This window comes from Rhinatrema bivittatum, chromosome 10, assembly GCF_901001135.1.
Source record: "Rhinatrema bivittatum chromosome 10, aRhiBiv1.1, whole genome shotgun sequence".
Taxonomy (NCBI): Eukaryota; Metazoa; Chordata; class Amphibia; order Gymnophiona; family Rhinatrematidae; genus Rhinatrema; species Rhinatrema bivittatum.
Genome location: NC_042624.1, coordinates 83,902,729 through 83,924,710, shown reverse-complemented (window position 1 = coordinate 83,924,710; position 21,982 = coordinate 83,902,729). Strand labels below are relative to the sequence as shown.

At 39.7% G+C, this 21,982-nt stretch overlaps 1 protein-coding gene across 4 annotated transcripts in view; it reads left to right on the top strand.

Annotated features, from left to right (window-relative positions):
* HS2ST1 (heparan sulfate 2-O-sulfotransferase 1) overlaps positions 1-21,982 on the top strand; it is a 220,205-nt gene that overhangs the window by 55,166 nt on the left and 143,057 nt on the right. Inside the window, exon 1 of one of the 4 annotated variants that reach the window (XM_029618979.1) lies at positions 9,167-9,317. The exons of 2 other annotated variants lie outside the window; for them this stretch is intronic. In XM_029618979.1, the coding sequence (XP_029474839.1) occupies positions 9,230-9,317 (88 nt within the window). In that variant the 5' untranslated portion in view covers positions 9,167-9,229. Of the gene's footprint in view, positions 1-9,166; positions 9,318-15,296; positions 15,384-21,982 lie in introns of those variants that run through there. One more of the 4 variants, XM_029618980.1, reaches the window with a different exon arrangement.

The following is a 21,982-nucleotide window of genomic DNA, read 5'->3' as shown; positions in this document are numbered from 1 at the left end:
TAGCCCCCTTTAGAAATGAGCATTAGGGACCATTGAGTAAAAAGTCTGGGCTTTTTCAAGCCCATTATAAGCCATCAGTGTGAAGGGATCACTTTGCTCTTAAACTCAATTCTTGGATCTGGAGTTCTGTACCAAGTAATGTCATCTCCATATGCCTATGGATGACCCAAGCTGGAGAGTCACCATCGTGTGTGTGTGTGTGTGTGGTGGTATTATGTAAAGCTAGAACTTGAACTCGCGGTACTGAAGGAGTACATAACCCGAAAAGGTTTCCTTATTCAGAGTGTTAAATGCAAGATCCCCTTTCAGTCTTAGCACCTTATTAAATGTTTACATTCCTAATCATCTTTGCTCAGGGAATAGGAGTCGTCTTGAGACTCCCTCTGAGTTATGCCTATATGTGAGACGAGTGAGCGTATTTCTGCAGTGGCTGGCCCTGAGATATGAAATGCGTGGCCTGATGCTTCAAAACTGGCTCTGCCCCTCAAAACATTTGAGAAAAATCTTAGGCCTCTTTGCTGAAGCATTTGCTGGGTAGCTGGGATTATTGAGAACTAATGATGGAGCCACTTCAGTTCTGTTACAGCAGGGTAAATATGCCCAATTTTATGTTTTATGATGGTTAACATCTGTCTGGTTTTTAAAATGGTTTACTGTAACTTGCCCCGAGTTTCAGATGGAGCAAAAAATAATTTAATTTTAAAATATCTGACGGTCAACCTTTCTGGTTGGTACGTCTTTATTTATTTAAAAGCATTTATTACCTGCTCTTTCTACATTCAGAGAGGGTACTTTAAGAACACACATACTATATCAAATAGCTAACGAAAGAAACTGTTAGGTGAATCAACAATATGGGTAAAGCCAAACATCATATAGCATGGACATGGAAATAACAGGCATATAAAATCGCTCTTAGGTAGTTAAGATATTATGAATATTGAACATAGGATAAACATGAGCATTAGGGATTGCAGGAAATATTACAGGCAATTCAGGGGGGGCTATAGGAACTCCAAAAGGGGGTAGTGTTAGGGAGCATAAATTGATGGTTCATGTTGGGGAATGCATTTTTAAAGATGTGGGACTTTAATGCTTTTTTTTTTTTTTTTAAAGAAAGCTTGTTCGCAGAGGCACCTCACTTCCTTTGGTAGACTATTCCATTGGAGAGGACCTGCCAAGGGGAAGGCACACTTTCTGGTTTCATCAAGATGGACCAGTTTCGGAGATGGAACATCGAGTAGTATTAAGTTTGCCAATGCAAGGGACTGTGAAGGGGTGCGGATTTTCAGTTTTGAAGAATTCCAGGGGGAATGTATTTGTATATAGATGAGTGAACAATTATAGCAAGCTTGTATTGTATGTGGTGTGAAATTGGGAGCCAGTGTAATCTTTCAAGGACCGGAGTAATATGTTCATATATTGGTGTGCCAGTTAGAAGTCGTGCTGCTGAGTTTTGTATAATCTGTAGGGGATGGGTTAGCATATCCTGGGAGACCTATTGAGAGAGTTGCAGTAATCTACCAGAGAAAAGTAGAGACTGCAGGACAGATCGGAAATCAGAGTGCTCCAGAAGAGGTATCAGGTGGCAGAGTAGGCGCAGTTTGTAAAAAGATGAATTGGTAACAGTCCTTATGTGTGCATGTAAAGAAAGGGGTCAATAGTAACTCCTAAATTATAAGCCGTTTGAGAGATTGGAATGCAGTGAGAATCAAATGAGAAGTAGGTCAGGAGTGCTTTGGACTTGGTATCATGATAAGACCATGATTTCTGTCTGAGAGATATTCAGAGCTAGTTTGTTGCAATGGAGACATTTTTGAATGGCTTTCAGGCAGTGGGAGAGGAATGATTCAGTTAGGACCCATCTTTCCTTTAGGGGAAAGAAGAATTGGATACTAGTCTTGTTGGATGACATTCTCATTTACTTGGCGAACCCAGTGCTACATGAGCAGCACAAAACATCGATGTTAAACTGGCTGTGCAAACAGCAAATTGTAGAAATGCTCATTAAATTGAGAATCTGTAGATTTTCTGGGGATATTGTATCATCCAGAGCATTACAGTACAGATGGGTCAAAATGACACTTTAGATGTGCACCTGGAGCACAGATAAGTCAAATAGTGCATTGATGTAAATGAACTTAAATGTGTTTTCTTCCCTTTCCATCCCAGTAACATTGCATGGTGGTAAGAGGTCCAAACAGAAGTAGTAATTTAGCTGTTCTAAAGCAAAGGTTTGCTCTTGGGAGCATCCTTACAAAACTATTTGCAGCAAAACAGGTTATCTAAAGCAAAAGCCTCTGAGAATCCAAGCCGTAAGCTTTCATACTTCTCCACCTTGAAGTACCATCGTGTGTCACCAGTGGCTGAGCCTGGACTGTGAAACTGTTCATGCTTTGAATTTGTGCCCTCAGTTTGACTGTATACATCCTTTTCATGTGCAGCACACTCCTGTCGCATTTCCCCCGCACAACAACTCTCTTTATTTAAAAAAAAAAAAAAATCCCAATATTTACTCAAATGCCAGACTTCCTTTGTTATGCCTCATCTTCCTAGGATTCCCATAATGCAGCAGAAAATAGTTTTCTAGCACACTACCAGTTTTCAATTTTAAGGAAAAATTGAATTTGATAACCCTAAGTCCCAAGCTCTTTTTATCAGTTAGTTTCCATCTCACAGTAGAGGCAATGAATAAATAAATCCTACATACATGGGGAAATCTGTTACCAGAGAATTCAGGCAGTGCGCAGATTGTTCTGCTTTCCTGAAAAGGTGGAGCGTTTATTCCCGATCCCCTGATTCATTAATTAATTTCTTCAGTCAATTCAGATAGGTTTTATATTCATTGGCAGTAGAAATCTTTTCATTATGATTGTACAGTGAATTTTTAAGTGAATCTGTATATTCCCCTCTGCCAGGCTATTCATAAATTTTTATAGATGACTGTATCAGCTCTATCATGCTTAGAAACCATCAAAGACCTTACCAATTAATCATTTAAGCAGGAAAAAGGTTTAGAAAGTCTTGCAAAAATATCTCTTAGAAACGAAATCCACACCATTTATGAGGTCACGAACGAAAAAGCTGCTATCTTCAGTACTTAAACTAGTATCCAAACATTGAAACAGAAGATTAAGCCATATAAAAGGTAGGGGATTTTGGATTTTTTTTTTTTCATCTAGTATACGAGCCAGAGTTCTTAAAAACTATAATCACTTGGTTGTAACAAAAAAAACAAAACTAGGTGGCAATGACAAGAAGTAGCTCGCACAACCACAGAAGAGCCTTTCTCTGTTTTTTTGACCGCTCCGTTATCTGCCTCCCTCTGCTCTGGAGTAGGAATCGGAAGAGCCGTGAGAAGATCTTCCCCTGCCTGCCCTGTCCCAGTGAGCTGCAGAGAAGAGCCTGCCTCCTTTCTAGCCTGGCCTCCCCTCCCCCGAGGAGCCGCAGGAGGTGGCGGCAGCAGCATATACGGGGGTTTGGGGAACTAGTGCCTGTGTCGAGGCATTTTAGGGGGAAAGGGAATGTGTACTGAGAGAGGGCAGCCTAGGGGGAGTGGAAATGGGGGAGTGGTGATGAGGAAGGCAGAGAGGATTTTGGATTAGGGAAAGTCTGGGAATCAAGCAGGGGACAGATGGGAGAGAGAGAGAGACTGAAAGGAAACCTTGCTTGCTACCAAGTTTTTGGAAATGTTTGGACCTCATGTTTAAGCAAACGTTAAAAAAAAAAAAAAAGTCGTACTATGTAATGCAACTTCCATTTACTTGAAAACATTATCCTTTATGTTAATCTATTCTTTCTTTGATCTGCTGTTAGTCAAGAGTGTATAAAGTGAGGGCAATAAAAACGTGTTAGCTACCAGTTTTTTGACCTTTTTTTCATGTCTTTATAAAACGTAGTGAACTTTTATGCTGGTGGAACACCTGTGAGCAGTACGTGCAGAAGAGCCAGGTTTCGGAAAAGGGGCAGGCCGGGGGTGGGGACCGGCCGGGACAGCGCACACAGAGACAGCTCATGAGAGCAGGCAAGTTCTAAAATAAATATAGGTTATTTGGGAGAGGGGAAAAGGGAGAAAGGGGTTAGGGAAGTTCCCTCCCAGTCTGCTCCTTTATTGGAGGGAATAGGGGAAAGGTCTACTTGTGACAGCGTGCATTTGTTTAAAATTCTACACACACACACCCCCACCCCCCCCCCCCCCCCCCCGCGCGCCTGGGTTGCCACCCGTCTGCACATGCGCTCGCCGGTATCGGATTTTATACGATGCCGTGCGCATGTTATAAAATCGGCACAGCCATGTGCACGCACCGGGAACAGCGTGCATATGGACGCCCACGTGCCCCTTTTAAAATTGACCCTTAAGTGTGAAGACCAACCATGGTCCTGGAAGTCTCTCTCTTAAAATTCACCAGAACCTGATCAAAATAGGCAAAGTTTTTCCAAAAGCAGGTTTACCCATTTTCTTCCCTGTGTTGTATTAAAGACCAAAGCAAAAAAACTAACAAGTGCTACGAAATCCATGCATGTGCACGATTTTGACTTCCTTTTTTTACTTATCCTCTGTATTGTTACCTAGGATTTGTGGGTTGGTCTCTGACAGACTACAAATGTCTGCTTTCCAGGGCATTTGGGGAGCTGCTAACGGTGGGTTTGGTATTCATCTGGTGTCTTAACCGTGTGGGAATAGGAGAGTGAGTATTTGGGAAGAAATTGTTTACAGATTAGCTGCATTTTATTTTATTCTCATTTCATAATTGCTTCTATTGGTCACTTGAAGTGATGTACAAAAATTATAATACAATAAAATCAAAACATCCATAATAATCCCTCCCCCCAATCATGCATAAATCATGTATCATACATAATAAACATTTCCCAGTAACCTCCCCCATCCAGTTCTTTATCTCCCCAACTCCTAAAATTGGAAGAAATAATAACACAAAGAAACCTTTCCCAACCAGTATTTCCTAACTATAATAAGTCTCATAAAATGACCATGCTTTGGCTAATTTTCTGAATAGTCATCTATTTTTTTTTTTTTGTCCACAGAAAACTGTAGCTATAACTGAAAAGGCCCTTCCTCTTGTTCTTTGTAGGCGAGCATCTTTTGCTGAGGGGAAACACAGAAGCTGCTCTTCAGAGGACTGTAACAACTTGGAAAGGAGCATAACAGAATAAGCATGCTATAAATATACAGAGCCTAGCCTGTCAAGACTTTTAACAGTTAATAGAAGAATTTTTTTAAATTGCATTCTGTATTCACCTGGCAGCCAATGCAAAGTATGCAGTAGTAGGGTAACATGCTCTCTGAACCCACACACCCAAGAACTTTAGCTCCTGTATTCTGGGATAATTGTAGCTGTTTTAGTGGCTATGTGAGGTAGCCCCACACAGATTGCATTATAGTCCACTCAAAATGTAATTGGGGCATTAGTGTGTTTGCTGCGGCTTCAGCCAGATCTGAGTGCACTATCTGCTGGGAGCATGTGTTGGCAGCCAATACCATGCACTACAAGCCCACAGTGAATGCTAAATGCTGACACCATGCATGCAGGGCCGGTGCAAGGAGATTGGGCGCCCTAGGCACCTTCAGCCTTGCACCCCCTCGTCGTGCTGCCACCCCCGGTCGCAGCCCCGACTCTAGGGGCAGGGACCACATGCCGCCACTCCCCCACCATCCCAACCTCCTCCTCCACCCCAAAAAAAACCCCTCACAAAACTCCTGGTCCAGCAGGGAGGCCGGGAGCGATCTGCCGCTCCCGGGGCCTCTGCTGCCAATAACCAAAATGGCGCCGGTGGCCTTCAGCTCCTACCATGTGACAGGGGCTACCGATGCCATTGGTTGTCCCCTGTCACATGGTAGGGGCTAAAGGCCACCGGCGGCCATTTTGGTTAGTCTCAGCCGAGGCCCCGGGAGCGGCTGATTGTTCCTGGGCCCTCCGCTGGACCACCAGGGGGGGGCGTCGGGAGGATGGCACGACGGAGGGGCGGAAGCAGGGTGAGGTGGTGGCTGGGCAGAATTTTGAAGGGGCACTTTTTGCCCCCCCAAAATTCTGCCGCCTGAAGTGGCTGCGTGCGGTGGCGACGCCCCCCAAGTCTCTGCGCCCTAGGCACAGGCCTAGCTCGCCTAGTGGTTCCTCCGGCCCTGCATGCATGTCCAGTCAACCACACACTTGAATGTCCGCTGACAGTCCAACAAGCATACACAGCTGACTGGGACCATCCCCTGCAAGGCGCGTAGAGACTGCATGTGGGGCAAAGCAAGTCTATCACAGATAGTGAGGATGTCTGCGACAGGGGAGGAGCATTTGACGCTGAGTTAGTGCTTTTGCCCTGGGCATCCTGGAGAGTTGTAGGCTGTGAGTCAGTTTGCAAGAGTATGTGAGCAACATTGAGGCAGTGGGTTACAGAGATGGAGGGAGTGTGGCAGGCGGAGTGGGACCAACATTGACTTGGCAGAGACATGGCAGGCCCTTTCTGCTAGTTATAAAATCTTTCCATGGTGCCTATAAAGTGGTTGATTCAGTACTTTCTCACACATGGTTGATTTGTTTTTAATGTTGTAAGCCTGGAGAGACTTTCTTTTGGTCTTTGTGTGCTCTGTGAAGCAGTGCCTGGATATTAATTGGGGTGCGAGGTTGGGGGGGGGGAAGTCAGCATAACTGTGTAGTTAATGTTTGATCCTTTCAATCTGAATTGGGAACTGACAAAGAAGGGCATCCATTGCAATGCTATTGAACAAGTCTGCTTCCGTCCTCGAAGATCAAGTACAAAAATATAGAAAAACATTGTGGTGATAGTTGAGAAATTGACATTCTTTTCCCATTATAAGATGTTTTGATTTATGAAGCTAAACTCTTTCTGTCATGGCCAAACTTAAAATCTCAAGACATTTAAAGTGTGCTTGGATGCTTGACCTTGCTTTGGAAGTCATCCAGCTTTCTGCTGAATTTCTTCAGCACAAGATGCTTGTGACATCTAAAAATATATATAATTTAAATATTTCCATGCCGCTGTCAGTCTTTTATTGTGGCTTTGGAGCAATAAATTAGTTAAAGTGCTTTTCCTTTTCTGTATTTAATTGTTGTCCTTTGGCAACTTTTATTGAGGGGTTTTCCTCCTAATTTCAGTTGACAGTGCTAAAATTAAGCAAATGGAAAGAGCATACATATTGTTTAGCTATTTTCAAAATTGGGAATGTTTACTGCTAAATGCTGTTTTCCTTCATTATCTTTACTGGTTTTACATTTCACCCTTTGGCCTTAATTTGTGTTTTAGACCAGTTACTCAATGTATCATGTTTAAACATTGTCCATTTGCCCACAAAAGTGTATTCACCTACAAAAGCAAGTGCTATATTCTCAAAAGTGAATTGTTGCAGTATAGTTTTTGTCTTACATTTCCCCAAACAACTTAATATGCTTTTCTGACAACTATGCTAGAAAAAGTTTTATATGGAAAGAAAACGGAGATGAAACACACACAGTTGTGTGCAAAAGTTTAAGCAACCTGGTCAAATTGTATGTTGCAATGAATCTCTTAAGTGAACAGAAGCAGACAGTCTTTACATGGAACAAAGTTAAACATGACATCTTCAAATTTTAATGCATAATTATTTGCAGTCTTTTCTTAACTTGAATCTGTAATTAAAAATAAAATGGTGGACATGGCACATGCAAAACTTTTAATGCACTCTTTGTCAGTATTTAAATAACAGCTTCCAGATATTTTCTGTAGCCAGCTAAAAGTCTGTCCTTACTTTTAGAATTTTTCCCATTCTTGCTTGTAGAGCTAGCTTGGAAATATCCTTAGGTTTCCTTGCATGCACAGATTTTCAATAACAAGTCTGGGGACTATGAAGGCCATTACTAAACATTCATCTTTCTTTGCTGTAAGTACTTCATGGTTGATTTTGAAGTATGCTTCAGATCATTGTCTTGCTTGATATATCCAGTATCTTTTTTTTTATTTTTTTTTTTTAGCTTCAATTTCTTCAGTGACTGTGGGACATAAGCTTCTAGGATATGTTGATATTCAGCTGAATCCATTCTTCCGTTCACCAGCAAAGTATTGTCCATGTCACTAGTTGCCACACAACGCGAAAGCAGAGTAGATTCACCCCCCCCCCCCCCTTTAATGTCTGGCAAGATGGTGTTTTCTTCAAATACTTCCCCGCTTTTTTTCCTCCAGATGTATCTTGTATGGTTATGGCCAAACAGTTTAGTTTTACTAATCAGTCCAAAACACTTTGTTCCAATAAGATTCATGCTTATCAATGTGGTTTGTTTTTTTTTTTTGTGCACTTTAGATGAGGACTTTTTGTGATGAGGTTGTAGAAAGTTTCTTTCTAATAACTCCCATGTAGCATTGTTGCATAAGCAATGCTGTGCTATGGACAGCTACTCCACAGCAAGAATCTATGGGTTCTGTTTTGAGCTTCCCAAAACTGGTCAGATCTGCAGTCAGGTATTTTCTTGGTCTTCCAGATCAGCGGTTCTCAACCGGTGTGTCGCGAAGCACCGGCATATGTTGCTCACCCGCTGCTCTTCCCCTCCCTTTCACCTCAGCGAGACTAACACTGCTGCCGTTCCTGCCCTCAAGCCCCGAGGAGAACGGCAGCAGTGCTTTGTGGAAGCCAGCAACAGGAACGTGACCTTTGCTTCTTCCCGCCCCGTGACCCGGAACAGGAAGTGATGTCTTCCGGGCATGCGGGAAGAAGAAAAGGCCATGCATGCTGCTTCTGCAGAAGGAGCAGGGCGCCGCTGCCCCCCCCCGGCTCCGACCTCCCCTTCTCTGGCCAGCTCGACACCTGCAAGAAAATATAAAATTATTATAATCAAACTGCAAAAAAAAAAAAAAAGGCTGGGGTGGGGAGAAAAGAATAAAATTACATTCTCAGCTGATTGCTCTGTGCTGCAATCGATAGCAGCACAAGCAAGCAGCTGAGTGCTGCCTTCTTAGCACTGTGGGGCTGGGGAGGTCACTCCTGCTGGTTTCCAGCCTGTCAGGACTCTGCTTTTAATAGCAGCATACCGGCTACCTTGTGCTGTGGGTGGGGGTGAGTGAGACAGAGTTAGTCAGCATGTGTGTAAGTGTATGAGAGAATGTGTGAGAGCAAGAGACTGCTCAGGAAAGTCAGTGGTGTGTGTGAGAGAAAGAGATTGGTCAGGCAGGTGACTGGTGTGTGTGTGTGTATGAGAGACACTAGTCATGGGCCCTAAGGAAGAAGAACATGAGGACAGAGCTTCAGCGGCCCTTGCTGATTCTGGTATATGCTATTGGCTTACAAGGGAAAGGAGTACAAGAGTTACTGGAGAGGGGTAAGTAAAGGTGGCTTTTTAAGTTTATCTTTCTTGATTGACTGCCATTTTAATTATTAGGTATTATGTGATGTGTCTGCTGTTAGAAATAGTTTATTGGTGTTTGAAGAATTTTTAATTTTGAAAATTTTTAATGATTGGATGTTCCATTTGTCATTTGTTTCGAAACATTTATAATATTCTAGTTTTAGATTATTTTATATTTCTCGGGGAATTGAAAAATAGAAATGTGGAGACAAAAACTGAACTGGAAACAGCAAGAAGCCAAACTCTGTATGCAGTAAAACAACACAAAAACATTAGCTTTATGGTCACTTTATTCTGTATTTGGTGAGGGTCTGTTTCTGTTCTGCGTGTGTGACCCAGCTAAGGGTGTTCTGCGAGCTTTTAGTTTCTGTGTAGGGATCTATAGCAGCCTGGCTTGTTCTGTTTTCCTAATAGGAGGTGTATTGGTGTTTAGGGCCTGATGTAATTTTTGCAGTGCTGCCTTTTCATAGGAAGGGTTGTTAACTGTTTGAGTTCCATAATGCAGGTGTAACTTTGTGAGCATTAGTTTGTGTACATTATTTCAGATCCTGGAAGTCTGATAGGTGCTATTTTTTGTTTTGCACAGAATGCAGAGTGGCCTTTCTGGGTTTCCATTCCAGTTTCTGTTTCCATATTTGTAATTTGTGGTCTTTCTGTACTTGGTGAAGGTTGCTTCTATGTGTGTGACCGAGGTGAAGTATTTTACTAGCATGTAGGCATTTGTATCATTATTATTTGTTGTGCTTTCTCAGTAGAACATGCATTGGTGGTAAATTACTGTTTTTCATGAGGAGGGCTATTGCACCTGGTAGGAGAGAGTGTTTATGTTGCTGTTATTGAGATGTCACCAGAAATATCTTTTTTTTTTTTTTTTTGGTATGGTAAATTGAACGGGGAATGTCCTAGTTCTGCTCTGCACCCATTGTTGGGGGTCGAGGGGGTTCCTGTGGAATGCAGAGTATTTGTTTATATTGAGCCCCGTGATGGTCACGTGTTCAGTGTGTCACGCATGTGAGAACCATCTGTGAGGTGTGTCCAGACCAAAAAAAGGTTGAGAACCACTGTTCCAGATCATGCTCTGACCGCGACAGTTTCACATAACTTGCTTGTTTTAATTTCTGACAGCTGGAGGGTTAGAGAGCTTTTTATATTCTTCCCTTGCTTTCTAAGAGTGAATTATGTTCTTAATTATCTTTATCTTCAAATGCTCAGATAGCCCCTATGAGTTCATGGTTGTTGAAAGTAAACAGAGCACCAGAGTATTTGTTCAGTGGTGGAATTGTAGTCATCTGACTAATAGGAGGCCTAACAAGTTAATCAGTGTTTTGGGCCTCATTAACAACTTTAAATAAAAAAAATAGTAATGAATCAACTAAAAGGGTATTCAAATTTTTCCACATGCCATATTCACTTTATTATTATTTTCAATCTGTTTAATGCAAAGTTGCTGTTTGCTAACTTTAGCATTGCAGAAAGATGTTTAACTTTTCTGTAACATATGGAGGTTGTGTCAGCTTTTGACCAGGGGTGCCTAAACTTTTGCATACAACTATACAGGATTATATTGGCCGCTGAATGAATTACCCATTCAGCTTTTGCAATTTATACTTTACAACTGGTCATTGTGCTGCTAGAACTCCCCAACTAACAATTATATCAAAGATGCCTTGCCCCAGTATTCATCACAATTTTTGAGATTCAGACTTGATAAATCTGTTAAAATAGTGAAACACAGACTCCAGCTGATTTACTCTGACAGTGTTAGTGCCAGCCTTAGTAAGTAGCTCCAGTGATTTAAAAAAAAATGTACAATTAATGTCAAATTAATTTGCCTCTGAAACACTTGTTTAACAGACCTATGAGGAGTCACTGAGGAGTTTGGTTATCAGTACTTTGCTTGAATGCACTGTGAGATTCTTGACTCGAGCTATTTTTGAGATGTGGCAAGTTGATAGTGTGATGTAAATCATTAAAATTTCTACTCTGTGCATATTACCAGGGTTTGAAAATGCCTTCCCTGACTTATTCACCTGGGGTGAAATGCACTTGTCATGTATACGCACAAACCCCTGAAAAAAATTATTTGGGGGGGGGGGGGGGCAGGGTTTATGGGCGAATGCTGCAGCATGCTCCTCTTCTGAGATGGGGGCTGTTTCCCATGGTCTCTATCCACACAGATGTAAATAAAATGCATCTGCACATGCAGATGATAACGTATGCAAAAGAAACAATAAAATATAGTTCTGTAACATAGTGAGAATATCCTGATAGGTTATAATAGAGGCAGCACAGGTTCACTTAAAGAGCAGGCAGCAAGAGGATTCCAGACATATTTCAACTACCAGGCAGGGTGTGAATACATTTAAAAACTCATTAAACTGTCTGAATTTGAGAAGTCTTAAAAACAACAAAGCAAAGATGTAGGCATAATAGGCATCTGAGAGACCTGGTGAAAGGAAGCTGACCAGCAGCACAGCATGTGATAAATGCAGACGGAGAGAGCCACTGTCTATCCCTGGTTATGAGCAAGAACGATTGGAGCTGTTCTTTGGATTCTGCTGGGTACTTGGGACCTGGATCGGCCGCTGTCGCAGACACGATGCTGGGCTTGATGCACTTTTGGTCTGACCCAGAATGGCTTATGCAATCAAGACTTTTTCTTATTTTTAATTACTTTTGAAATATTTTTATAATTTTTTTATGATGGAATTATACAGTCAGTGAAACAAACCCCTACTTTGATGTCGTGGGATTTGTGTTTTTTAGAAAGAATGTGAAAAATGTACAAGGGTGTGGAGCCTTTATTTTAAGGCACGGTAGTTAGAGGTTATCTCCTAAGTAGAAACAGATGGAACAAATAGAGCATAAAGGCATGATTTTGTTGTAAATGACATGTTTTTAACGTTATAACTTCTATAAAAGTCCTCTTATGCATGCGTACTTCTTGTGTTTAAAATAAGTTCAGAAAAACAGTGGGAACATTATAGTAAGTAACTAAGAAAAGAGACATCATGCATATGTAAAACCTCAGAAAGTAGCAAGTCCTCCCTGTACATAAACTCAGCAAGCAAGACAAAGCGAAAGACAGACAAACACAAAAAGAGCCGCAACTGCTGCATATCAAAACATACATCATAAAGTAAACTATTTCACAAATAAAGATCTGTTGACCTATATAATAATCATGTAGTTCACCTGGAAAACTTATATGGAAAGAGAAAATAACAAAGAAAAGATAAAAATAGGCAAAATAAAACCCAAGGGAAACAAATATTTTAATGTAAGTTAGTCTTAAAATTAATGTATACAATCTAAACTTATTAGCTTAGTTTAGGGTTTTTATTGTATTAGATTATAGTTTAATGTATTGTACCCATAATTTTTAATTTAATTTTATTGTATTAGATCTATAATTTATGCCTGTTTTATTATGAGTGAATTGCTTTGTATCTGCTGTATTGTTAACAGACTTTGATATCTGTTGAGGAAGGTCGGTATATAAAAAGATGTAAATAAATATGGTATTCGCTGAGACAAAATAACTTCTCATATTAAAGAGCTGTTAAAATAATGCTGACCGTTTCAATTCTTGACTCAAACCCATCGGGGTTTGTGTTCCCCATTGATGTATGAAACTTGCTGTCTTTGGGGTTTTAATAGTTGCGATACGTCTGCCTGATGTCTCCTTTCTTGATTTGCTGCTATAATGTTCCTGCTGTTTTTTCTGAGCTTATTTTAAACGATGCAAGAAGTGCACATGCGCAGCTTAGCTTCCTTTGCTCTTCTCTCTGATGGCATCTCTTTAACATCTTGGGTGCCGGAACTTTTTGCTGCTTGAGAAATATCTGAAAGGTAAGCCAGATTATTTTTATTTAAATGAAGACTATAAGGTTTTGGTTATTCAGGGATAATTCAGTGTAAAAGTTCTAAATATTGGTTTAAATAATGTTTTCTATTGTTGGTTTTCATTTTAAGATAATGTTTGGAGATACCAGGCGATCAATATGAAATGACAAGATGTCTGACAACAACATGAGTAAATAAATTGTATGCTTGCAAGTTTTGCATGGTTAGAAGCTCTTGAAAAAGTTCAGTGTAGTATAAAATCTATTACTTGTTTACAGAGATGACATTAAGAGGAGTGCATTCTTTATCCAAGGCACTCAGTGGATTATAACTGTTTGCAAGCTTGTCTCTCCTCCTTGTGGCCGGATATCTCCAGCAGCAACGTTTATGGACATTTTGGACTTGCCTTATTAAAAAATAGCAAGTCACAGTGCCTCTTATGACTGGCAATAGTGGTTTCCATGAACTGTCTCCCTGAGGAAGCTGAATGGCAGCAAAACAAGGGGTTCCGTCGGGGTCATATGAAGACATCTGTATAATATGAGAGAAATACCTGTGACAAGTCATATTGAAAGAGAGGCCTGTTTACAGAGATTTGGACAAACTTTTTCTATACCTTTTTATTTTGAATGGGTGACTATGATATGTGGTATGGTTGAGAGATGGGATTTTAGAAGTGGAATGAATGTATTTTGTACTTGAAGTATGTGATTAACATATTAGGCATGTCTGAATAAGTTTGGGGTATTTGAGTGCTACTTCCAAGAGGATTGTTATGCAAGTTATTTAGAAGATAGAACAGCGTGTTTGTGGAGAGTTCTTTGTTTCCCTTTCCGTTTTTCTGCATTCATTTTATATTGCTCAGTCGGTATACAAATAAGGACAGCAATCCGACAATGCAATTTTTATGATTTAGTTCTCACTTGACACCACAGCTTTATCTTGGCCCTTGGGACATGCAGTGGGTAGTAACTTATTTGTGTTAATATTCTGGCATTATGGAAAGAAGACTTGAATATAACTTTGACAGGAAGGTACTGAAACTGCAGATGGAGGGGACAAGGCCCAGAGGAAAACCAAAAAGGCATGGATCAGTACTATTCACTAGAACACTGAGGCCCACAGCTCACATGAGACCCATGTATGATTGGTTAATGTAGGGTAGCCAGAACTGCCATCCCCACATGAATGGAAAGCTTGTATGAGAAGAAGATATGCAAAATCTGACTAAAGAGTAGTCTCAAATTGTCTTGCTTTAAATTGGTCCATCTGTTCATTAAAAAATCTAAAGTGACGTTAACCTCATGTTCCATTTTCTTTCAATTAATTTTTGCAAATCAGAATTTCTCTTGTATTGAGGATCTGTTTTCTTAATGTAAAAACTGTGGGGTGGCAGTGGTTATTTCAATGTGCAAGTCATTCCAAGCCATTTGCCTTGTTGCCCGTTTTGTGCCTGTAGACTAATTATTCACAATGAAATCCTAAAGGCAGATGAGGGATAACGGCGATATAAACAATTGGCTGTGTATGTAGTTTATTCTGTTATGTATGGTACTTATCTAGTATGTCTGTCATGTTTCTGATGTCCATTTGCTGGAAAACAGCTCATTCCTGCTTCACTTTTCTGGCTTCAAAACATTTAGATGTTTTTCAAAGTACAATCTCTGATAAGTCTCCGTTCATTTGCTGCCTTGTGGTGGTCTTGGTGAAGAAAATACCACGAAATAAACCTCGACCATGATGCTTAGCCCATTGTAGAAATACTCACATGTTGTGGATGATCTTGTGAAAGAAATCTGTACCCCACACTGGTTGGAGAAGAGCAATAAATTCTTTCCTGACAGTGTTTCCATGTTTTAGCCACCATACTGCTACTGAGTTTTTGCTTCCTCTTACAGCCTTAGACCTTTTAATTAATAATATTTGGATTTGGATTAGAATAAACTATGGTAGTGTTTGGAACCATTTTACATGAGCTAAAAAGTATTTATAGGTGGCAAACCTATAAATATCTAAGCAGCTGCGGTTTCCATTAATCAAATGAATATCTTGGTTTGTATTATGTTAAATGAGTGTTAACGTGAACCTCAGAGGATGAAGCTGCAGAGGAGGAGGAAGTAACTCTCTTATTCTGAACCATAACAGCTTGCTCAGTCTTCAGTGGAAAATTGTGTGCATCAATCAAATTAACAGGTTGGTGCCTTTCATAGAACTTCAGTTTGTCAAAAGGGTAAAGGTTTGCTTTAAAGTGCATCCTGCTTGGGGACTTAATAGACTGAGAAATTGATCCCTTTAATGAGAATTTGCTAACAAGTTCCAGCGCCAGCCTCTCAAAGCGTTAAATACCCATGGTTTAGTGTTGGGCTACTTTTTATGCTAACTGGGTTAAAATTTAACAGCATCCTAAAGCCACAAAGTGTAAGTTATCCTTCCTCAATTTAACCTCCATCTGGCTTAAATTTTCTCAGTCATGACTTTACTGTCTTAACACACTCATCTCTTTTTTTGTTTATCTTCTCTGTTTTAAATAGATTGTAAGCTGCAAGGAGTTGGGACTGTCCGTTGTGTGTCTGTACAGTGCTGAATATCTCTGTATGCAGTGTAGAAATGCGGTTTGTAGGTGTACTGGCTGGATTGGCAAGCAGAGCTTGCTGTTGCAAATAGAAATAGAAATTATGGTGGGCAGTGCTAGCATTTTGTTAGGAAAAGGTAGGGATATGAACAGATTTACTGACTTCAGACATATTGATGTTTCTACAGTAAAGCTGAGCCACATGTTTCCTCATCAGGCCATGAAGGAGCATGCAGTTAAGAGACCAGAGAAGGTGTAGGCTCCTCAGAAGAGAACTATGCTGAAGGAGAGAGATTGGAGAAGAAATAGAGACTGGGCAGAAAGATTGAGAAAAAAGCTGAATTGCATTTTTTTTTTTTTTTTAAATCATTGGGAATGTTCTTGAATACTATGAATTTACTATTGCAATCCATTGTCCATTTCCTAAAGTTATCGAGCTTGTACATATATCAGGGGTGAAAGTCAAATTAATGGTCATTTTAAAGGGAGAAAGTATAATCTATTAGAAAAACGAATCCTTCTGATATGCAGATGTGTAATACGTTTTTGGATTATAGAGATGCAAAGGACAAGCAGAAAAAATATTTTTCAGATTATTATTTCAGCTCTCAACTGTCCTATGGAGCCCTTTCACAGTGTAAAACATTGCTATCTGTACATCAGAAATCCTCTTTTAGTTGATAGGCATGAAGAGCATGCAGAATTTTTCAATGACAAAGTTCTTAATTTAACTGCCTCTTTTGGTTGTCTTAATGGCTCTTGTATTGATGATGGGAACACTTTTAATGACTCATGAAATCAATTCCATGAAATCTCCTGTAGCGAAGTTCTTGAAATGATTTCTAAGTTACATGTCACTTGTCCCTGTATCTAAATGCTCTAATGCCCATTTTAAGGTTTTAGGTAATAATCTTGCACAACTACTGGCTAATTTCTTGATGTCTCTTTGCAAGAAGGTTATGTACCCAAAATATTAAAACTTGCATCTGATCACCCAGTTTTGAGGAAAATCTTGATCCTGCCATTTTTGCTAATTATCCTTTCTCAGCACTTTTTTTTTTTTTTTGGTAAATTGTTAGTGTAGTTCTCAGGCAACTAAATGAGTATATAGAGGAAAACGATTTCTTAGACAAATATCAGTTTGGTTTTCAACCTTTGCACAATACCAAAATGCTTTTATTGTCACTCTGACGCAATTCGAAGAGGATTTGACAATAGGAAGGATTTCTTTTTAATCATGTTGGATCTAACAACAGCATTTGACACGGTAAATCATCAGCTGCTATTGAACAGGCTTTGTGAGATTGGTCTAGGTTATTGTCTTTTTTTTTTTTTTAATGAGAGCTCAGCAAGTTGTAATTAAAGGGAAATGTACTAGTTCTACTGCTTTAGACTCTGGTGTTCACAAGGCTCGGCATGATCAGCTACACTTTTTAATTTGTATATATTTCCGTTGTGTCAGATAGTTGCAAACTTAAATGTAGTGTACTTCTTGTATGCTGATGACATACAGATTTATATTCCAATTGATTCTTCTATTGATTCTACACTACAACATGGATTGGTTCTGAATATTTAAAAAAACTGAGATTCTATTTCTTTCTAGATTTTTAACTAAGAAAGTTCCAGATTGTTTAGTTTTTGACAGATTCAGCATTGCTATCTCTGAACAAGTGCAAAGTTTGGGAGTTAGTATGGACTCCTCCCTGTATCTTAATTCATAGATCAAGCAGGCGTCTGAAGTTGTTTTTATAAATTTGAATGCTCTGTCAATTGGTTTTATCAGAAATGAATTAGGTAATATTGGGCATTGATTATTGTAATTTGTTGTATCTTGGATTACTTAGTTCATTGCTTAAAGCTTTGTAACTGATACAGATTGGGGCCGCTAGACTAGTGACAGGACAAAGTATATGCATTCATAGAACAATTCCTGCCCGCCTTCAATGGTTGCTGATTTTTTTTTTTTTTTTTTCAGATTAGATTTAAGATCATTTTGATTTTTAAAGCTTTATATGGCTTGGCTCCTAGTTTATTGGTCTCGCTTATAAAAATATATCAGCCTGTACGTACTTTGAGATCCTCCTCGCAGTTTTTATTAGATGTACCTTCCCTGTGGACAGTGAGGCTTGCTGAATCCAGGGAACATATGTTTTATGTTGCAAGTCCAATTTGCTGGAAGGAGCTTCCAAACAAAATCAAGGTTGAGACTGAGCTGTTAGAGTTTAGAAAGAATTTAAAAGCATTTCTATTCGAGAGAGTCTTTGAGGGAATCTGATCGCTGGAGACAGTTTTTATGATTAAGATATTTAGATGTGTAGCATATGAGGGAATTTGATGGCTATAGTTTTAATAAATCAGATCTAAATCAGATTTAGATGCAGAGTATATGATTTTTAGGAGCGACTGATATTTTATTTATTTATTTTTAGCAATGTTGACTTATAAAATTTGCTAGTATATAGGCAGAGATTAAGCCAGAGCATGTAAATGCCTTTTGTTTTAATTTCATTGTTTTTAGCTTGTTTTTAATGTAATTTATATCTTGTGTAATCTGCTAGTATTTCAGATCGGCGGAACAGAAATGATTAAATAATGAGGAAAATAAAGGAACTAAACTTCTATGCTTAATTTGAAAGCTAACAGTACAGATAAAACATTATTGTAATAAAATGGTGCATATAATAGCATTCATGCTTCCAGCTAGTCATGATTGGTAATACTAGACTTGTAGCTTCAAACTGGAAGTTACATCATAGCACTTGCTTTTGCTGCTTCCTGCTGGTTGGCCTGCCTTGAAACCTCCTCAGACTGTTAGTGCTCTGACTGGTGAAGGAAGAGTATTCCATGTGCAGTCCTCATCCCTTACTTGAGTGCTCCTTGATTAATGCATGACCTCCTATTGAGCTTACACAAACCATTGGTTCTCAAGGGTGGAGATGAGCCCACAACAGAATTTCCATGGAGGAATGTAGGATTCTTGGGGTAATAGAATTAGGTGGACTATAACCAAAATTTGAATTAGGAGTATGGCAGACTTTTTTTTTTTTGGTAGATATGACCTACAGTTTTACCTTGCTCTCTTCTTGCATGCTATGGTATGTGGAGTGGAAGCTGGCTGTCAGATTGTTAGCCAAAGAACACTTGAAGATTATTTTTTGTAAGTTCAATGCAAGATTTATTCAGAAAGTAGGGTCAACATAAAGGATAAACAACTTCTCTTTACCTTAACTTAAATGTAGAACATAGACTTCAGATACTGAGCACAGATGCTTCTCAGCATTCCTGTCCAATAGCACCAGCTTTAGGTAAATCACATTATTCACAATCATTCTTATCCAGGTTAGACAGGTTCAATAAGGTTATTATTTATTTATTTATTTAATTTCTTTTCCTATACCGATGCTCAAGACTAGGTCTTATCGTACCGGTTTACAATGTAACTGAGGGGAAACCAATTAACATCAAGGTAGAAAGTAAAGTTACATTAAACAGGGAGCATAAAACCTGGGCAATGGAAGACAGTTTTATTAGCTTGAAAGCAAGGTTTCTTAAACTTTACACACTGTACAGGGTTACAGTTCTCTCATCTGGGGTCAGGACCCAGTGCAAGGTTCACCCTAAATGAACCTTACAGCTTGGCAACCCTCCCTCCCCCACACAATTAAAAAATTATGCATTTATAATAGTTTTGACATGAAATAGGACATTCTGAGATAAAGATATCACTTAGAACGTGTATATTATATTTACATGCACTGCTGTGGGGCCAGCGAGAAAACCCTGAGAAAAAGACACTCAGAACCCATATGGTATTAGGGCTTTGGTTAAATCAAATGGAGTGGAGGCACATATGGGAAACTTATAGATCAAACAATGTATCAGAAAACTGTTTAGTTATGCAGTCAAAAAATGGCAGTCCTGTATGCTGTTACCAGGCAAAAGCTGTAATTACTCCTAAGGGCAATATATCAATAGTTGGCCAAAAATGTCCATTTTTTATCTTTTATCGCTACACATAAAAAAGTAGAGAGTACTTTGCAAAAGACATTGTGTTATAAGCTTACATCATCATTCTGGAACACAGAAAACAGTGTCTGGTGGTAGTGCTGAACAAGAGGGGGACAGTTATCAAATCTGAGTACTATCCAATGCTGGCTGTGTTTCAGCTGCATCTGCCTGCATCAGAGGTTGTGCATCTCCCATGCAGGAAACTCTGTACTTGTTTTATTGGCTCTTAAAACTGCCTTTGACGCTGTGTACCATGAGATCCTGATACAGGCTCCAGGTCCTCAGGGTTGGAGGCAGAGTACGCCAGTGGTTTAATGCTTTTTTTTTTTTTTTCATTTGTCTGGCACGGTCTACTGGAATGGGACTCTATTAGTAGCCAATGTAATGGAATGTGGAGCCCAATCAGTGAGCAGTTCTGGTCCCTATTTATTCAACATTTTTTTTTCTGCAGCCTGTTTGAGTATGGTAAAAGTGCAGCTGTGGATGCTGTGCAGATATGTCATAAGTAAATGAGCACTTATGTGCATTTTCAAATTGGTCTTGTATTAATAAGTTAATGTTGAATATAGCTAAGACAACTTCTTTGGATAAGAAAGCTGTTACTTTCTACCCAAGACCTTTGCTTTAGGATTGATAATGAGTCTTATTGTTTAGATATTTACCTGGATTCTTTTCTCTATTTAGGTAAACATATTATGGAACTAAGTAAGAGCATGGTATTAAAATTCATCTGCTTCATCCTAGAACTGCATTTCTTACAAATGTGCAACTTTAAAAGGCCGCCCAGACTATAGTTTTGCTGGATTATTGCAACGCTGTTTATTGGATTGCCTCAGAGTTTGAACAGACCAATTGATCCAGAAATCAACTATTAGATTGATTTACTGATACTAAGAAATGGTCCTATTTCTGCTGCTGTTTTGGCCAAGTTGCACTGGCTTCCTATTGCATCTAGGGGGCAGTTTAAAATCAATTATCTTAACATTTTGGGCCCTTAATGCTTTACTGTTGAAACTGAAGCAATATAACCCGGGATGTAATTTGAGGTCAGAAAGTGATGATTTTTATCTTTTTCTGTACCCTCTGTTAAGATTTGTAACTAGGCTAGATTGTGTATATTCATGTTTAGGCTTGTCTTTGTGGAATTCTTTACCATAAGAAATTCACTGGGATGGGGCATCTCTTAGAATTTAGAAAGCTGTTGAAAACAATTTTGTAGAGGAAGGCACTTCCTTTTTCTAGGTAGAAACTGGCCTGTTTCGAGATTGAGAGTCATCAAGGTTGTGTCTTTGGGACTATATTAAGTGGTTAGACAACGACAAACCTTTTCCATAGGAAAAAAATCAGCAGAACCAGGGGTCACGATTTGAAGCTCCAGGGAGGAAGATTCAGAACCAATGTCAGGAAGTATTTCTTCACGGAGAGGGTGGTGGATGCCTGGAATGCCCTTCCGGAGGATGTGGTGAAGACCAGAACTGTGAAGGACTTCAAAGGGGCGTGGGATAAACACTGTGGATCCATAAAGTCAAGATGCTGCCAATGAAGAGTGGGTGACTCGCCAGAATGATGGCTACTGCCTGGAGTCAATACCCTTATTAAATAAACATACACATGCTTACTGTGACTCCAACATCGCTCTAAGCTTCAACAACAAGAGGAAATGTGGAAAAAAGGATTTGCACTCACAAAGAGGGGAGTAGCTGGCTTGTTACGGCGGTTACTACCCCAAATCAAAAAAGCCTGATACTTCACTTTCAATGCATATACAGCATAGTTCTCTGATTCAACGGCAGGGGAGAAGAAAAACTGATACTTCACACATCCAGCAGAGCTCTCTGCTTCAACGGCAGGGGAGAAGAAAAGAGGGTTCGCACTCACAAAGCGGGGAGTAGCTGGCTTGTTACGGCGGTTACTACCCCAAACCAAATGTGCCTGATACTTCACTTTCGATGCACATCCAGCATGGCTCTCTGCTTCAACAGCATGGGAGAAGACTGATACTTCACGCATATCCAGCATAGCTCCCTGCTTCAACGGCAGGGGAGAAGAAAAACAACCAATAAGGGCTGTATAACATAGTCTGGGTAAAACAAATAAGCATGGGTGTAGCTTGCTTATTGCGGCGGCTACTACCCCTAACGAATCAAGCTAGATATTTCACTTGGATGCAGCTCCATCACTGCTCTCTACATTAAAGGTGGGGGTGGAA